This window comes from Gouania willdenowi, chromosome 13 (genome assembly GCF_900634775.1).
Source record: "Gouania willdenowi chromosome 13, fGouWil2.1, whole genome shotgun sequence".
NCBI classification, from domain to species: domain Eukaryota; kingdom Metazoa; phylum Chordata; class Actinopteri; order Blenniiformes; family Gobiesocidae; genus Gouania; species Gouania willdenowi.
Window position 1 is genome coordinate 24,863,774 of NC_041056.1, and position 15,599 is coordinate 24,879,372.

At 38.4% G+C, this 15,599-nt stretch overlaps 1 protein-coding gene across 5 annotated transcripts in view; it reads left to right on the forward strand.

The window, feature by feature from the left end:
* The window catches only part of sacs (sacsin molecular chaperone), a 28,859-nt gene continuing 13,260 nt past the window's right edge, over positions 1 to 15,599 (forward strand). For 2 of the 5 annotated variants that reach the window (XM_028463953.1, XM_028463954.1), the window contains exons 1-10: positions 1 to 152; positions 2,021 to 2,144; positions 2,279 to 2,392; positions 5,506 to 5,656; positions 7,693 to 7,783; positions 7,866 to 7,951; positions 9,501 to 9,612; positions 9,850 to 9,996; positions 11,149 to 12,634; positions 14,760 to 14,851. In XM_028463953.1, coding sequence (XP_028319754.1) covers positions 2,370 to 2,392; positions 5,506 to 5,656; positions 7,693 to 7,783; positions 7,866 to 7,951; positions 9,501 to 9,612; positions 9,850 to 9,996; positions 11,149 to 12,634; positions 14,760 to 14,851 — 2,188 coding nt within the window. In that variant the 5' untranslated portion in view covers positions 1 to 152; positions 2,021 to 2,144; positions 2,279 to 2,369. Of the gene's footprint in view, positions 153 to 1,969; positions 2,145 to 2,278; positions 2,393 to 5,505; positions 5,657 to 7,692; positions 7,784 to 7,865; positions 7,952 to 9,500; positions 9,613 to 9,849; positions 9,997 to 11,148; positions 12,635 to 14,759; positions 14,852 to 15,316; positions 15,344 to 15,599 lie in introns of those variants that run through there. The other 3 variants (XM_028463950.1, XM_028463952.1, XM_028463951.1) reach the window with 3 other exon arrangements.

The following is a 15,599-nucleotide window of genomic DNA, read 5'->3' on the forward strand; positions in this document are numbered from 1 at the left end:
ATAAGCACATCTATGAGCTGGTGATGATGTGCTTTGAACTTCTCTCTGTGGAGAGTTTATCTGAGGCTGTGATCTGTAGATGCTGACATTCTGCGATAGACACCATGAACACACAGAGATGCTGAACTGGTCCTGATGCTGACTTTCCTCATGTGAGTGACGCAGTATAGCATGATTCAGGCTTTTAGACAGTAGCCTATATATGTCTATAGGACGCAGGGGAGACTTCTAGGAAATCCCTTTTTTACTGCAGTGAGCTAATTCACACATGTGGTGTATCAAAGTGAAGGGATCCATTGAGGATTGAATTAAAAGACATATTTCCTGAGACTTGAAATGTGTAGATTTTACCGATTGATGCAATGAACATGACTGTAATATTCTACATTTTAGATGAATTACCTGGTGACGTTTTGACAGGACTGCGTCTTATTTTTTTTCCAACAAAGAGATGATGTCATCTGCCTGTTTCATATATAGGTTTACCTTCATGTTGCAGCACCAGGGTAGGTTTTAGACAATCTCATTATGGTGTTATTTCTCATTATAGTGTTATTTCAGTGTGAGATGAAAGTCTGAGCCTCTACAAAGACAAAGTGCGTATTGTTGACCGCAGTCAGGATCTGGACTACAACTCCCAGAATTCCTTTCCAAATCCAACCAAGCGCCTCGGAATCACTGTAACCTCAAACAATAGGCTAAAAAAATAAATAAATAAAAAAACACTATAAAGCCTGTACAGTATATATATTCTTTAGCTTTAGGTTGGTTTAAATACTATATACATTAATTCAATGTTTGACATTAATGGACATATTGTAACTATCAAAAAAATTGATAGATATGTGAATAAAAATGCATTTTGCCACTATTGGGGCATCTGAGGTCAGCATTTAATTGTGACTCGTAAGTAGACCTGTGTTTGCATGTTCTCTCTCCACCGAGTCAACACCACAGAAGATGAACGGATGAGGAGTATTTCATGCTTATTCTTAAGTGAATCAACCAGAAAAGCTCTTGTTACTGTCCTCCATATATTTATCATACATCTAAAATGTAAATTTAGACCCCAAATTTGCTAATGTAATGCTTTACGTCTGTGGAATACTTTAGTTTTTTGCTCAATATCTTAAAATGAAGCATTTATAAGACAAAAAGGCACATGTTAATCATATATGATAGTTTAGGGTTAAAGATAAATTATGGCAGTGCTCTCCTAAATATGAATTGAGCGTTAAACCATAAAATGCATGAAAACTAGCTGCAAACTATTCAGGCATGTCGTGTATAATATTTGTTATTCTGGGTAAATGGTAGAAAGTCAAAAGGAAAAGGAAATAAAGCAGCAAAATAAACACAAGTAGCTACATCCATTCATCTTACATCATAAATGTTTAAATTAGAGCAATATTCAAATCTACAAATTAATTTCAGTAATGCAAAGCACAAATTAAGAGCATTAAAGTTCAAGAAACCCATTGTCCGTTTTCTAAAAACTTCAAGATTTGCATTGACTATTTTTATACCTGTAAGTGAATTACTTGAGATTAAAAATTAAAAAAAAAAAAAAAAAATCGTTTTTGTAAAGCCATCTTAATCATTTCAAAGGGTGATTATACGCTGTAGTAAAACACTAAAACCTGAAATGAGGGAAATAATAATAATAATTTAGACTATTATGTGACAACACATGTGCAATACACACACTAGTGCGCATGCGCAACGAAAGCTTATTCATGCTTTGCTCCGATGCACACCTTTCAAAACAAACACATTTCGGGAGAAAAAATGATATTTGCGATGAAGGAAACACTAATAAGTGGATTTATGATGATGTATAAATAGAACAGGACACTTGAGGCTGCGCGGAAGTAACGGGGAGGGCTTGTCGCTCCGCTCTTTCACCGCAGTGTAATTCATTATTATTAGACCATGGCTTTTGAATGAACGCTGTGCAGTTTGAGCTGAACAGCCATGACACCTGTTGCTGTTGTTGTTTGTTGTGCTGTTGTGTGTTAAGGAAGGAGGACTTTGTGCTGCGACATGTGTCCGCGGGCTGAGCGAAGGATTACCGGCGAACCGCGGATAGACACAGACACAGTGAGTGGGTCAGCCGCGGGATCACACCCAACTACTCCGGTGATGTACGACTCCACCATTGCCTCTCGGTTTTGCTTATTCCGCCTGTAATGTTTTAAATGTATTGTACTACTAAATGTCGAGTGGCATTAGGACTTGTCGTGCAGTGTTTTGGTGTAAAATTTCGGTTTTCTTGCAGCGGTGCAGTCCGTCTCCAGGCGGAGTATCCCTGCGCCGAGCGGAGAAGATAGTCCTATGAATGCTGAGCTGGGACACAAAGCATCAGAAACATGGCTAACTGTGCATCCTCGTGGTAAGTCTTTACTACTGTGTGTCCTCCAGGCACAATATACTGTATGTGTCAGTCATTTGAGATCCCCTGTAGTAATGCTTCAAAAAGTTAAATATCAAGGTGTTTATGTGTAGTTTAGCATCGGGTTTTTCTTGGTATGATGCAGTTTGTTTCTCCAACCGTCCTCCACCTGCCACACCCACTCCCAGTACCAAGCAATGCACCAGTGTGCACTGAGCACTGGGTCCTGTCAGCCTGCTGCTGCTGCTGCTGCTTAGTGAGCAGAGATATTTGGTTTTACTGCTGCCAGCAAGATGACAGGTTGTTTTACAACTGTGCCTTAAATAAGTGTCAATTATACAGTCAGTAGGCCAAACTGTCACTCAGAAAGTTCAACATGGTTGGACAATTATTTCATAGCTGACATGAACAGACAAGTAGACTACAAAAACACTCAAAAGACAATGCAAATAATCGTAATTCTTCCAAAAACACAGAAGAGGATGACAAAGTACACAAAATTACAGGTCAACAACAGTAATACACAAAATGGCAACATTCATTCACAAAATGATAATAAATTATGCAAAAGGTCAACATAAGTGCACAAAATGAAAACAAAAATGTACAAAAGCTCAATAAAATAATCAAACTTCCTCCCAAAACACACAAGATGATTACAAAGTACACAAAAATAACGACAAAAACCAGGTTGACAAAATGAGAATATGAATTCACAAAATGATTATTAATTACTGCGATGGACTGGCGCCCTGTCCAGAGATAAACACCAGCAGACCGCATGACCCTGTAAAAAAAGGAGCAACCAGAGCAATGGATGAATGGATGGATAATACATTATTTAAAAGGGCAACAGAAATACACTAAATGATTCCAAAAAACACAAAGAACCCTTTGTTTTTTTCCTGTGTTCTTAGGAATATGCTTAGATTGGTCATTATTCTAAATACTGACATGAATGTAGATAATGTGGCCCTCAAATCAGACCATTACAAAAATGAACGTCTATTTTTGAGATTTATTTAAAAATATTTTCCCTAAGACAATTGGCGTTATGGATTTATAAATGTGCATTGTTACCTCTGCTAAACGCAGAGTGAAAGGTTATGTTTTACCCTGCGTTCATCTGTCTGTCTGTCTGTCTGTCTGTCTGTAGCAAGATAACTTGAAAGGTTATGAAGGGATTTGGATGATATTTTCAGGAAATGTTGATAATGGGACAAAATGTCATTACATTTTGGTGATGTTCTGGATTACCAAAAATGAGAAAATACCAAAAAATAGGAACTGTGCCTGAGCCTGCACCTTTAAGCGCGGTGGCTTATGGGTAATGCTCGGTGGCTTATGGGTAATGTATTGTGTGTATGTCCAGACTAGGTTTGGGCGGTATCCGAATTTGGATACTGTTACACCGCCTCCCCATTTTACCGCGGTATACAGTATTACCGTGACTAAATAAAAAATACGACGTAAGGCTCAGCGTGCGTTCACACCGAACACGACTGTGTGTGTCTGTCTGTCTGTCTGTCTACGGAGCCGTGTGACAGCGGAGACGACTGATCGCTTCTTTTCCTTCTCACTCCATCCGTATATTTACAGCACTTATAAATTATGAACTTACGGAGTTACTAAAGGATGTGTTCACTCAGAATGTAGGATTGTTCAAGGAGTTAAAGCTGCAGTTTGTAGAATCCTGTCTCTGCTCTGTTTTTAAATGTAAACCGAAACTGAACCTCCCTTACCGGTATATTTTCTGAACACTCTTAGCAACCCTGCGCAATCACGGGGAAGTGAATTGTATTTTCTTTTTATTTAATGACGGTATTGAAAGTGAAATCTTTGCTATTTTTATGACCCCGCGGTATACGGTATTACCGTATTACCGCCCAAGCCTAGTCCTAAACATAGACTATAAAAAGAATGGACGGGACAGGCTCATGGTGAAGTGAAGCTTTTATTTTTAGAGCTCCCCCTGCTGACTGGCTGCAGTATAGGTCATAAACCCCGCCTCCTCAATGATAACAGATGGGATGTTAATCAAACTGTAAAGTTAAAATACTCGTCACATGATTTTTTTCCAAACCTAAACTCTGCTGTGATCATTAGTTATTATCACCCTACATTGTATTCAAGTGCTAATTTTTCTGTGAAGTTAGTTTTAAATAAGTTATTTGAGGTTGAGGACAATTGACGATGATTGGCAGCCGCAGATCTTGCGTAGCTCTCTTTGTAAATAGCAGTTACGTCGTGAAGGAAAGCCGAGACGCCATTTAATTAGATATTTGAGTTGAAATATATTGTGGTTTGTTTTAACCTCTATGATCTGAACAAGCCGTTTGTAGAGTTTCCAGCGGGGAAGATACTTGTGTTCTTGGCGTAGCTGGGCTGCGTAAGTCATCAGGTCAGTACACTAAATGGGCGGGGCGAGTTACCAGGGCTCCTCCCGCCAGACCCCACTGCGCAGACTCTGGCTCCAAATTAGGTCAAATTTGCAAGATGGAAGCGCCTCTAAGCTCTGTATTTTGGCTTAAAGAACGTTGAGTGGGAACAGCTACAGTGCACGCCCACTGGTCTTGCCCGGTAATGGCGGAGGTCTGCGCTCTCTGAGTGCTCTAATTGGTATTGTTATCTGGTCGGAACTTGCAGAAAATCGGCCTTTCATGGCACTTAAACTAACAGTTCTGTAAATATCAACACACATTTTGAGAGAGACGTTGAATGTTCTGATTCTTTAAAGCAGAGGCGATCACCAACAGACTTGATAAGGAACATCACATTTCTCCTGAGGGTTTGAATGCATCACTGATCAGGGTTAGGGGCATTTTGGCAAAGCCCTTACTTCACTCAGCTGCACTAAACTGTTACCATACACATGTAAGATCACACTAATGGAACACTAACAGATGGACAGTTCCTCCTCATATTTCATCTAAATCTAAACTTTAATCAATAATGGTGCTAAGAGTCTTGTTTCCTCAGACATTGACTCTTTCCTACTACTGATCTGCTGGGTTTTGTGTCAGAGGTCAATGGTTTAAATGGGAAAATTTCACATGATTAAATATTTGGTTGGGATTTAATCATCAAACACACTCTTTCTCTGTGATTTCCAGGTTACCACAGGTGACAGTTCGTCATGAGTGCTTTGGTCATAGGTCCTATTCGTTTTCTTCCTCAACAACTGTCAAAGAAGTGAAGCATTTGCTTTTCGAGGAGACAGATTTCCCAGTCAGTGAGCAACAACTGACACATAATGGAAAAATAGTAAGTAAACACAAATCAAAAGTGATGTATGACTGCCTTCAAGGAAGAAAATAAAATTCTTACCACAACAAACAATATCTATTTTCAGTATTACTCTATGAAAGTTGTGTGGTTTTTATCATCTTCTCTACAAACATTTTGTTGTGAGTCTTTTAGTTCAGGGTGCTTGTTTTGAATCTGATCGCCGCTAATATATTTGGTTTTATTTCCATTACCGTTGCGTTTTTTTTGTGACTGCCTGACTCCTTTATGAAGTGTGACTGTTGACTCAGTGATTGGCCTGGTATGACTGCAGCTGACCCCATGTGTCGGGGGCTCACAAGACTGAAAGCACCAGGTGGTGGTCAGTGGTGCATAGTATTCCCCACCATATCAGATGCAGAAATGAGCTGTAAACCACACCCACAAACTAAAACTCTATGCACGTCAAGGTCATTTTAAAAAAAGAGCCAACATGGCATTAGATCGGCCTGTGATTTCTAGGAATCAATAAGACTATTTCCATTGAATCCCTTGGATGTATTTCATTTATTTTTACTTTAGATTAAACAACATAAATTGGAGGATTGTAAGGAGTGTGAAGAGAAACTGGATGGCCAGTGTACTCTTGTGTTTTCATTTCAAAGCCTTTTTTAATATAAATGTCAGCAGCTTGTCATCTATATCTGCTTTTTTCTGTAGGGTCGCAGTAGCCCAGCAGATAAATATTGAAGAAAAAAATGTAACCAGTGCACCAGAACCCATTTAACAGAGGTGTAAAGAGTACTGATATACCCTGCTCAAGTAGAAGTACTGTTACTTGATTGAAATTGTACTCAAGTACACGTACTAGTAAGTCATTCATAAAATACTCAAGTACAAGTGAAAAGCAGCTCAATTAAATAGTACTCAAAGTAAGAGTTACTAGTTACTTTAACCCCTCAAGTTTATTTTTGGTAATACACTTTGCCACGGTTCCCTTGCATACAGTAAACATTTCATGTAGAAAGTTATAGAGAAGAGACAAAATCTTGCACAATTGGAACTTAATTTCTCTTCCACAAAGGCATCTGTATAAAATAAAAGGTTTGTCAAAATGTACGATTCTTTTTAAAAATAAAATAACACCAATGAATTCACTTCAAAACTAGGCAAGACCTGTATTTGCAAAGCGAATACGTATTTGGCAATTGAAAATTGGCAAAATAGAATTGTTCATGCTCTTATTGTGTGTATTTTGTTGTTGAGTAATGTCCCTTTATGTTGTTCTTTTTACTAATTAAATTGAAAATAATAATGCAGGAAAAAGAGAAGTCTGACCTTGACCTTAAATATGACCTTGAATGAAGGTAAAGGTCACACATTGAAAGGAAATGTTTTTCAATGGTACCAGTTTGAGCACTGTTTCTCAATTTGTGGCCAAGTTATAGTTAAATTGAAAGTAATAACGTAGGAAAAACAGAAGACTTATCTTGATCTTAAATACTGACCTTGAGCAAGGGTCAAGGTCACACATTGAAAGTTAATGTTGTTCAATGGTACTAGTCTGAGCACTGTATCTGTACCCCTTTAATATTGATGAAGTCATCACCTCCATTCAGTGATTGTATTAAAGATGACGATTAAGGGTTTCTCTTCTAAACTGCTCAGTTTGCTAAAGAGTGTTACACACAGACTGCTGAGTGCAGTGGGCCAGGGTGTGACCTTGAACGGCCTGGTGGAGCAGCAGCAGCAGCAGGGTCTGGATCCCTGCTGCATTGATTCTGGGAACATGCACCAGGAAACAAATGCTGTATTGACTGATGTGCTGCCACAGAGGATGATGAATTGACCTTAGCTGTGATGAGAATCTGCAGCTGAGGAATGTTGATTAAAAAGGCACCAATCAATCTGTTAGTAGAAGAATATAATGTTCACTTAATTACTGCTTATCTCCTCCAGCATTTGAAACATTTTCCACAGTCTTTTGTTACAATATTTTCTTTATCTGTCATATCTGATTTTCTTCATTATAATATTTTATTGCCATTTAATCCTGGATATCTGTTTTTTCACAGCTTGGTGACAACGTGCAGATTAGCACTTTGGTGCCTGCAGGAAGTGCAGAGGTGTCTTTCACTCTGGAGGGAAGAGGGCTAAAAGGAGGAGGTGAGATTTCAAGCACCACAGGCATTTTAATGAACCAGCTATGTATGATAAGGACCAGACTTACCAAATATGTCTTCCACAGGGAGGTTTGGACAGACTACACCTCCATTGGTGGAGTTTTTGAAAGATATTTTGAGGAGGTATCCTGAAGGGGGGCAGATTCTGAAAGTAAGTGTCATATTACACTGTTCTTTACATTTTTTTATCTGTCTACAGTGAATATTGCATAGAATTTTTTAAATAATGCTTGTTACATGATCAAATGGAAATTCTTGTATGATGATTTTTTTTTTTACAGTGATTGATAAATATTACCTTCTGCTAAATATACTGTAATTCTTAACTGAACAATAGAGTTTATTTATGATAATGTCATTGGCTGACAAGAGAACATTAACTACTAATATGAGACAAGAGGATAAAGGCAAAATGTCACACTCATAAAAAGAGAGGAGGTTTTAGTAGTAATTTATATTTTGCATAATACAAAACATACTTATAGGGGTGGATTCACTAATATCTTCACCTGTTTCTTCACCTGCTGTGATTAATTCACTAACATTGCGGCATTAATAGCTACGCGTGTAGACGTTGTTGATACCCCCCTATTTAAATGAACGTTTTGCTTGTTCAACGTGGAGAGGTGAGTGCACAGAAGCACAAAATGACATTTGAAGAAGTTAAGTTGCAAGCAGGTGGACTTCTCTGTCTGCTGCACAAACATTCAATAATGTCAAAAAAAAAAAAAAATTTCCCTGTGGCTGTTCTGTCAGTTCCTGTAACTTTGCTCTTATCAGTCCATGGAAAACATCATCCAGCAGGTCTGAACTCCTGAATAGCGCCTGTCACTCATATACAAACCTTGTGCCATCGCTGTGTAAATTACGCTGCTGCTCAGCTGATTCTGGCCTGACGCTCCTTGCCATCAACACCATACAAGAGTTTCAGTCAAAACATCTAGAGGAAGATACAGGAGCGACATCCATGGAGCTCCGCGCACACTATCCTCTGCCCCGCAGCCACACTGAACTGTTTCACTCCCTCACACACACACTTTACTCTGTGTTTTGTTTCAGTGGCTGTTAATATTGACTATTGTTTTATTTAAATCATTCTTATATTAGAGAGATTAACTAGTGCTTTTTTTCAGCTCCGCTGGGTTTCGTGTCAACATTGCCTGTGGGTCGTATTATTTTCGGTGTAAAAACAGTCACCGCACACAGTTCCAGGTTTAATTAATTGCATTGCGTCCACTGCATTAATTTACTTGCATTTTCCTCACCCATTTTTTGCGCCCCTTGTGAAATCACCTTACTTTACTATTCATCAGAGGGAAATGGATTGTGGCGCATTGTGACACGCTGGACACACAGTCCTGATTCCCTGGGGTTTGTACCCCTTATTAGTGCGTGAAGTGATGTTTGCACACATTTTACTACCCCTAAACCTTTGGTAAATCTGCCCCTAAGTCGATCAAGAGCAGTTGATTCTGCCTTAAAATAATGTCCATGGTTGTACTTTTGCATTTATTTGACATTGGCTTTATCACTCTAATACCATGATGCTGCTGTCTAGGCATCCTGACTGGCTGTACTTCTGAAATGTCTTTAGTATACTGAAGGGCTTTAAGGACAAATTATGATGCTATTAAGTAGTATTAAGTAATATTTACTATAATCCTCCTCTTTACAAATGGACTCTGCTTTTCATATTAAAGGAGCTAATTCAAAATGCAGAAGATGCTGGAGCCACAGAAGTTAAGTTCCTGTACGATGAAACAGAGCATGGAGTGGAGTCCCTGTGGTCACCTGACATGGCTCAGCATCAAGGTTAGTGTTGATGACAAATTACATGCTGAACTATATCCCAGTGCTTATAAATCAGAAGACACTGGTTAAAACGCACATGCTGATAAAAATCCATCATGCTCGATTTTTTTTCCCGACAGTTTTTCTGTAGCTGTTCATCAATTTTAAGCCTCTTCATGACAGGAAGATAGACAGCACATCTACACAGGAATGAATGAAATAATGTGCACAGTCACTGTCTCCATTACAACTTTACAGGGACGGCGTTGTATGTGTACAATGATGCTGTGTTCACTGGGGAAGACTGGAATGGCATACAGGAGATTGCAAGGAGCAGGAAAAGAGATGATCCGCTGAAAGTTGGACGCTTTGGCATAGGATTTAACTCTGTGTATCATATCACAGGTAAGAAAGAAAGACCTTCAAATGTAATTCAGAGGTCTAATGGAAAAGTGTATTTATCAGTCCCTCCAGAAATTTGTGATGTCGTGATTGCAACCATTAATGCAAATTCAGCCAATATGCATAAATATGTCTAATCACCACAACATTTACGCAATTGTGGCCAAACTGACGAAGCCCAGATCCTTCCATGCTGATATGTCATCATGCACATCTACACACTTTCTTCTCAGTGGTCAAAACACTTTCAACGAATATTATAGCTAAACATCACGCAAGTCAGTTTCCTGATATGTTCCATGAAAGTGAAGGTAAATTGTTTGTGGTAAAAATCAAACTAAAGTTATCGCTTGACAGGCAGTATTCTGCATTACAACATGCTGCTTTGGAGAATGGCCAAGACGCAACGATCACAGTCACAAGTGGCCATGACTGAAGCAGTGGCATTCTGATCTATTAGCGATACCTAGTGGCACGTCTGTAGCGTGCACGTGTGCGCAAGTGTAAGCAATTAAAAGGGAGAGGATGAGTTTAAAAATTATAAATTGTAAAAAAAAAAAGTAAATGTCAAATAAGTGATATGAGGTAATATTAAATGTGTAAACAGATCTGTTTTTGCCACTTAATAATATGTTTTTATTTTGTCACATACAGTATTTTTAAGTTATGCTGTTTTTATTTATTTATTTATTTATTTTACACAACTGTGAGGATTGGGTTGTTAACTGCACTGCATTTAACATTCCCCTTTCAAAGAGTGGTAATCCTGCATTGAGGAGTTTCTTACAGGAAAAGTAATATGAGTCATCTATTATTAAAACTTAAGCAACCACTTATTCTCTGTTTAATATTTTCTCCACTAAAAACCCTAAAAAATATGATGGAAATGATCCATATCTTGTTAATTGGTTGTGCATCTGAGACATTTTCTGTATTATTATGAAAGAATTCAAAGACGATTAGTTGCCTTTACAACAATAAACAAGCAAATTTGCAAATTGACCTGTTTATGTAAAGTTCTGGAAAACAAAAAAGCCTTAAAATATCACCACTTTTGCCGCAGTTTTTTGAAAAACGCAAAGTTGCCGCATAATCCTGGAAGGACTGATTTATATGGTGAACATTTTTTACAATTGTAATTTATTTGTGTTTCAGATGTCCCCAGCATATTTTCCGGGGATCAGATTGCCATGCTGGATCCACATCAGACGCTGTTTGGTGTGAATGAGTCTGGGCAGTGTTGGAACTTGAAGTCAGATATGAAAGAGATCACTGAGCTGAATGACCAGTTCGCTCCCTACATCGGGATGTTCGGGAGCTCTGAAGAAATCTTAAAGGAAGGGAGCTTTCCTGGAACACTTTTTCGCTTTCCACTTCGCATGAAACCGTCCCAACTCAGCAGCAACATTTACAACAAAGAGAAGGTGTTGGAGCTCTTTGAGTCTTTTAAAGCTGACGCAGAGACCGTTCTCCTCTTCCTCAAGAGTGTGCAGAAGATTTCTTTGCATGTGCGTGAGTCAGATGGTACAGAACGTATGTTGTTTCAGGTTTCAGCAACAGGAAACACTGAAAATAAGCTAGAAAGACCGAATGCTCTAAAGACTCTGGGCCAGGCCATTGATAGCTACAGCAATGGTGTACCCAGCTCTTCCATTACATGTGTTACTTATCAGGTCGATATAGAGACTCAGGATGAAACGGCAAAAGAGACCCAGAGGATGACATTCCTGGTGTGTAATGGAATAGGAGGAAGAGGGATTTGTGCTGAGTTGGACTCTCTGGCAGATGATTTAAAGTTCATGCCTAACATCGGCATCGCCTTGCCTCTCACGTTGATCAATCAAGAGGACAGAGGGGCCACAGCGGGTTTCTCAGGACGAGCTTTTTGTTTTCTCCCCCTTCCCCCCGGAGAGGAGAGTGAGACAGGACTTCCAGTTCATGTCAGTGGCTTTTTTGGCCTCACAGACAACCGCAGGAGTATTAAGTGGAGAGAAGTGGACCAGTGGAGGGATCCAGCTGCACTGTGGAATGAGCTGCTTATAATCACTGTCATCCCAACAGCTTACCTAACTCTCATAACAGAGGCTATAAAAAGGGTACGGACAAAAAAAGACCAAGACTTTCCATTGTCCCCTACAGGGACCTACAGGGCCTGGCCAGACCCCAAGCAGGTCAAATCCCGCTGGAAACCCATTCTTCAGCCACTGTTTCAGGAATTACTGCAGCAGGAAGTCATTTACTCTCTCAGTGAGAGCTGGGTAAGGGTAGACCAAGTGGTGTTCTCAGATCTGGACACAGACGAGGCTTTTTCAGAGACTCTTATCAACTACCTCCAAAGCTCAGGAATGCAGGTGGCTAAGGTGCCTGCTACGGTGGACCTTGTCTTGACTGCGTACATGACTGAGTCCACTGAAGTGAAGAACATGACTCCGTCTTTGTTGCGTCACGTGATCAGGAAGTGTAAACATAAAGGTCCCTCACAGGAGAAGCTGCTGCTACTGGAGTTTGTGCTCAGTGATGCCAATTACAGTGACCTGATCGGACTGGAGCTTCTGCCTCTCCAAGATGGGACGTTTACAACGTTTGCATCCTCTGTCAGTGAAAAAGATGTAATTCATATTTCATCTGAAGAGTTCCCCAGGTAGAGATCCAGAAAACTTGTTCAATTTGAACTAATCTAGATTTGTTGAAACTAGTGTTGGGACTTTATAGTGTTCATTGCGATTAATTAATTACAGAAAAAAAAATAATGTAGTTAATTGTTTTTTTTGTGCGTTCCAAACAGTGCAGAATCTTTCTCATTGCACAAATTCCCGGTTTACTGATGCACAGACAATAGTGGTGTGCCAAAATATCAATACAACGATATATATCTTGATATTTTGTCTTGCCGTACGTTGTCGATATACTGGCACCAAATATCGATATTATAAGAAAAAAAAAATATATATATATATATATTTTTTTTTTTTTTTTTTTTGTCAACATACATGACGAAAACTATATATACATGTTACACAGAGATAATGCAGTACATACACACTACAATGAGACAATAGGCAAGGAGTGGATATTTACAAATTTACACTGTGTGCACGTTAAGAAGAGCCACTGTTCATCAGAGACACAGATATTGTAATGTATCGTGGATGAAATTTCCCACGATATATCGTTTATCGCAGAATCGCTGTATCGTGATAATATTATCAGGGGCAAAAATATAGGGGTGTAAAGATTAATCGATCTAGATCAATTAATTGATTGTTTGATTAATGATTTAGTCAAATTGATCTAAAATATAAACATCAATATCCATCGCCATTTTACCTTCCGCTTTATTAAAACACCAAACATTAGTTCAGTCAGGACCGCTTTAGTCAAAATAAATGATGTATTTACAATAAATGTAAATTAGGATTTTTATAGCGCCTTTGAGCGCTTTACATGGATATGCATGCAATCGTATATTTGGCGGTATGGGTCTTTTCCGCAAGCTTACGTGGAAAGCCGGAGGTAGGAAGAGCACTCCTCCCTGTCCTTCCCTGAGCCCTAGCTAAAGGCTAAAGCAAGGAGAGCAGTTAGCAGAAACCCCCTGGAACAGATCAGAGCATATGTTAATGAAACAAAAATGACACCCAGTTAGTTGGATACATACTGACCTGGAGGAGTTGGGGCGGAGGTGGGTGGCGAGATGCTAGCTGCCTCTTGGCAGCTGGCGCGGTTTAAGTAGCGCTTCCTGTATGGTTTGACCAATAGGGAGCCAATCTGGGCCATTGGTTGAGTGGAGGTGTGGCTGGCTTGACATCTGCGGCCTGCCTGAACTAACGCTATGCTCAATTTGGTGAGAAGAAAGGTATTTCAAAGAATGTTTTTCATATATATGCCTTAAACAGTCGGGCAATAAAATTCTCAAAAGTTATAACTATTGTGTTTTTATTCTCTAATGTGAAATAAAACCCCAGATTATTGTCTGATATCAATCGCAGGCCTCTTAATTGAATCAAATCAAAATCGAATCATGGCAGGCTTTGTGACATCGGCAAATATCGAATCGTTGGTTTGATAATCGACATCGTATCGTATCGGAATGAAACAGGTGATTTACACCCCTACAAAATATTTCGATATATCGTATTGTGAGGTACCTGGCGATACCCTGTCTCTAACAGACAACTACAGAAGAAACAGGGTGCTTTGTGAACAATGCAATCATAATATTCTTTATTCATATTGCACATTATGTTAGCACTCAGTGATGTTGTTTAAGCTCATTTAATGTGTTTTCATTATTTCAGTCAGACTAAAAGCCATTTAAATTAAAAACATTGCTTTTCTTGTCAGATATTTTTTGATGATTAATTGAGATGAATTTAGATTAATTAATTACAAAGTCTCGACTTAATTCAACTTAAGTCCCACCACTAAATAAAACCTTTCAAACTTGACTTATATATTTAGTTTATTTTTCCAGAAATTCAATAAAAGTAAGCTGATTGATTTTACAATTTAGTTTGTGACAAAAACATGTTTGCAAATACCAATTGATATTTAAAATATCCACTCCTGAAAGAAAAAGTGAATTAAGATAATATTAGTAATACTGATGTGTTTTTGTTTTTGTTTTCATATATTAAATATTCTCACACAAATTATACATTTTAATTTGGGCCTTTGGTTGGTATGTAGTATATTTTGTAGGTGTAAGACAGACACATCAAGTTATTCTTGCTAATTTTTTACCCTTTCCTCACTTTCTCTGTTTTCAGGTCCCTCTATCCTGGACTGGAGCATCGTTTTATCCTCGAGAGTGTCAAACAATCAGTGATGGACAGTTTAAAGAAAGCTGCCAAAAGCAGAGGTAATGTATGTTATCCTATCTGGTCTAATCAAATATTATGTCATTTAACCCCCCAGCAAGTAGATGTTTTATTATGTAGCAAAAAAAAATTATGTTTTTAAAGGTTAACTCTCCTAATGATAATCAGCAGTGCTACTGAATTTGATTTAGACCTCTCAACATCATTTGCAAAACAAAACATTTGAGCAAATGAATACGTACATCCAGATTTCATCAACATCTATAAATAAGGGGCAATTGTGGAAACTGTGACTTTAGCTCAATTCCTTGAGATTTTTGTCAAAGCTTTGATGATTATTTTTAGCTTCTCCTCCTTAAATGTATTCATCTCAACAGAATGCAAATGTTGCGTTTTCAAGGTTCAGTGTCCAGAATTTTAGCACATTGATTGTTTTACCTGAATAAAACTTAAAAATAGAAGTATCCAACTTTCAATTCTGAAATGTGCTGTTTGAATTATTACAGTGCAACAGTATTTTTGGGGGTGCTCAGGTAAGCAATTAATAGCTTAGATTCACCAAAACTTAACAGAAAAAAGGGATTTGTGAATGAACACATTTTCTGTTAATTGCACAAAAATAACCCTCAACAAATGTTAAAGAGGAAAAAACACATTTGTTGATGCCATTTTTTTGTGCCTTGTGAGTGAAACAGGTTCAAGGCAAACATATTTATAACTCAAAATTAACTGAATGTGTGGATGCTGGATTGATTACCATTTGTATTGCATGACTCTAACAAATTCATA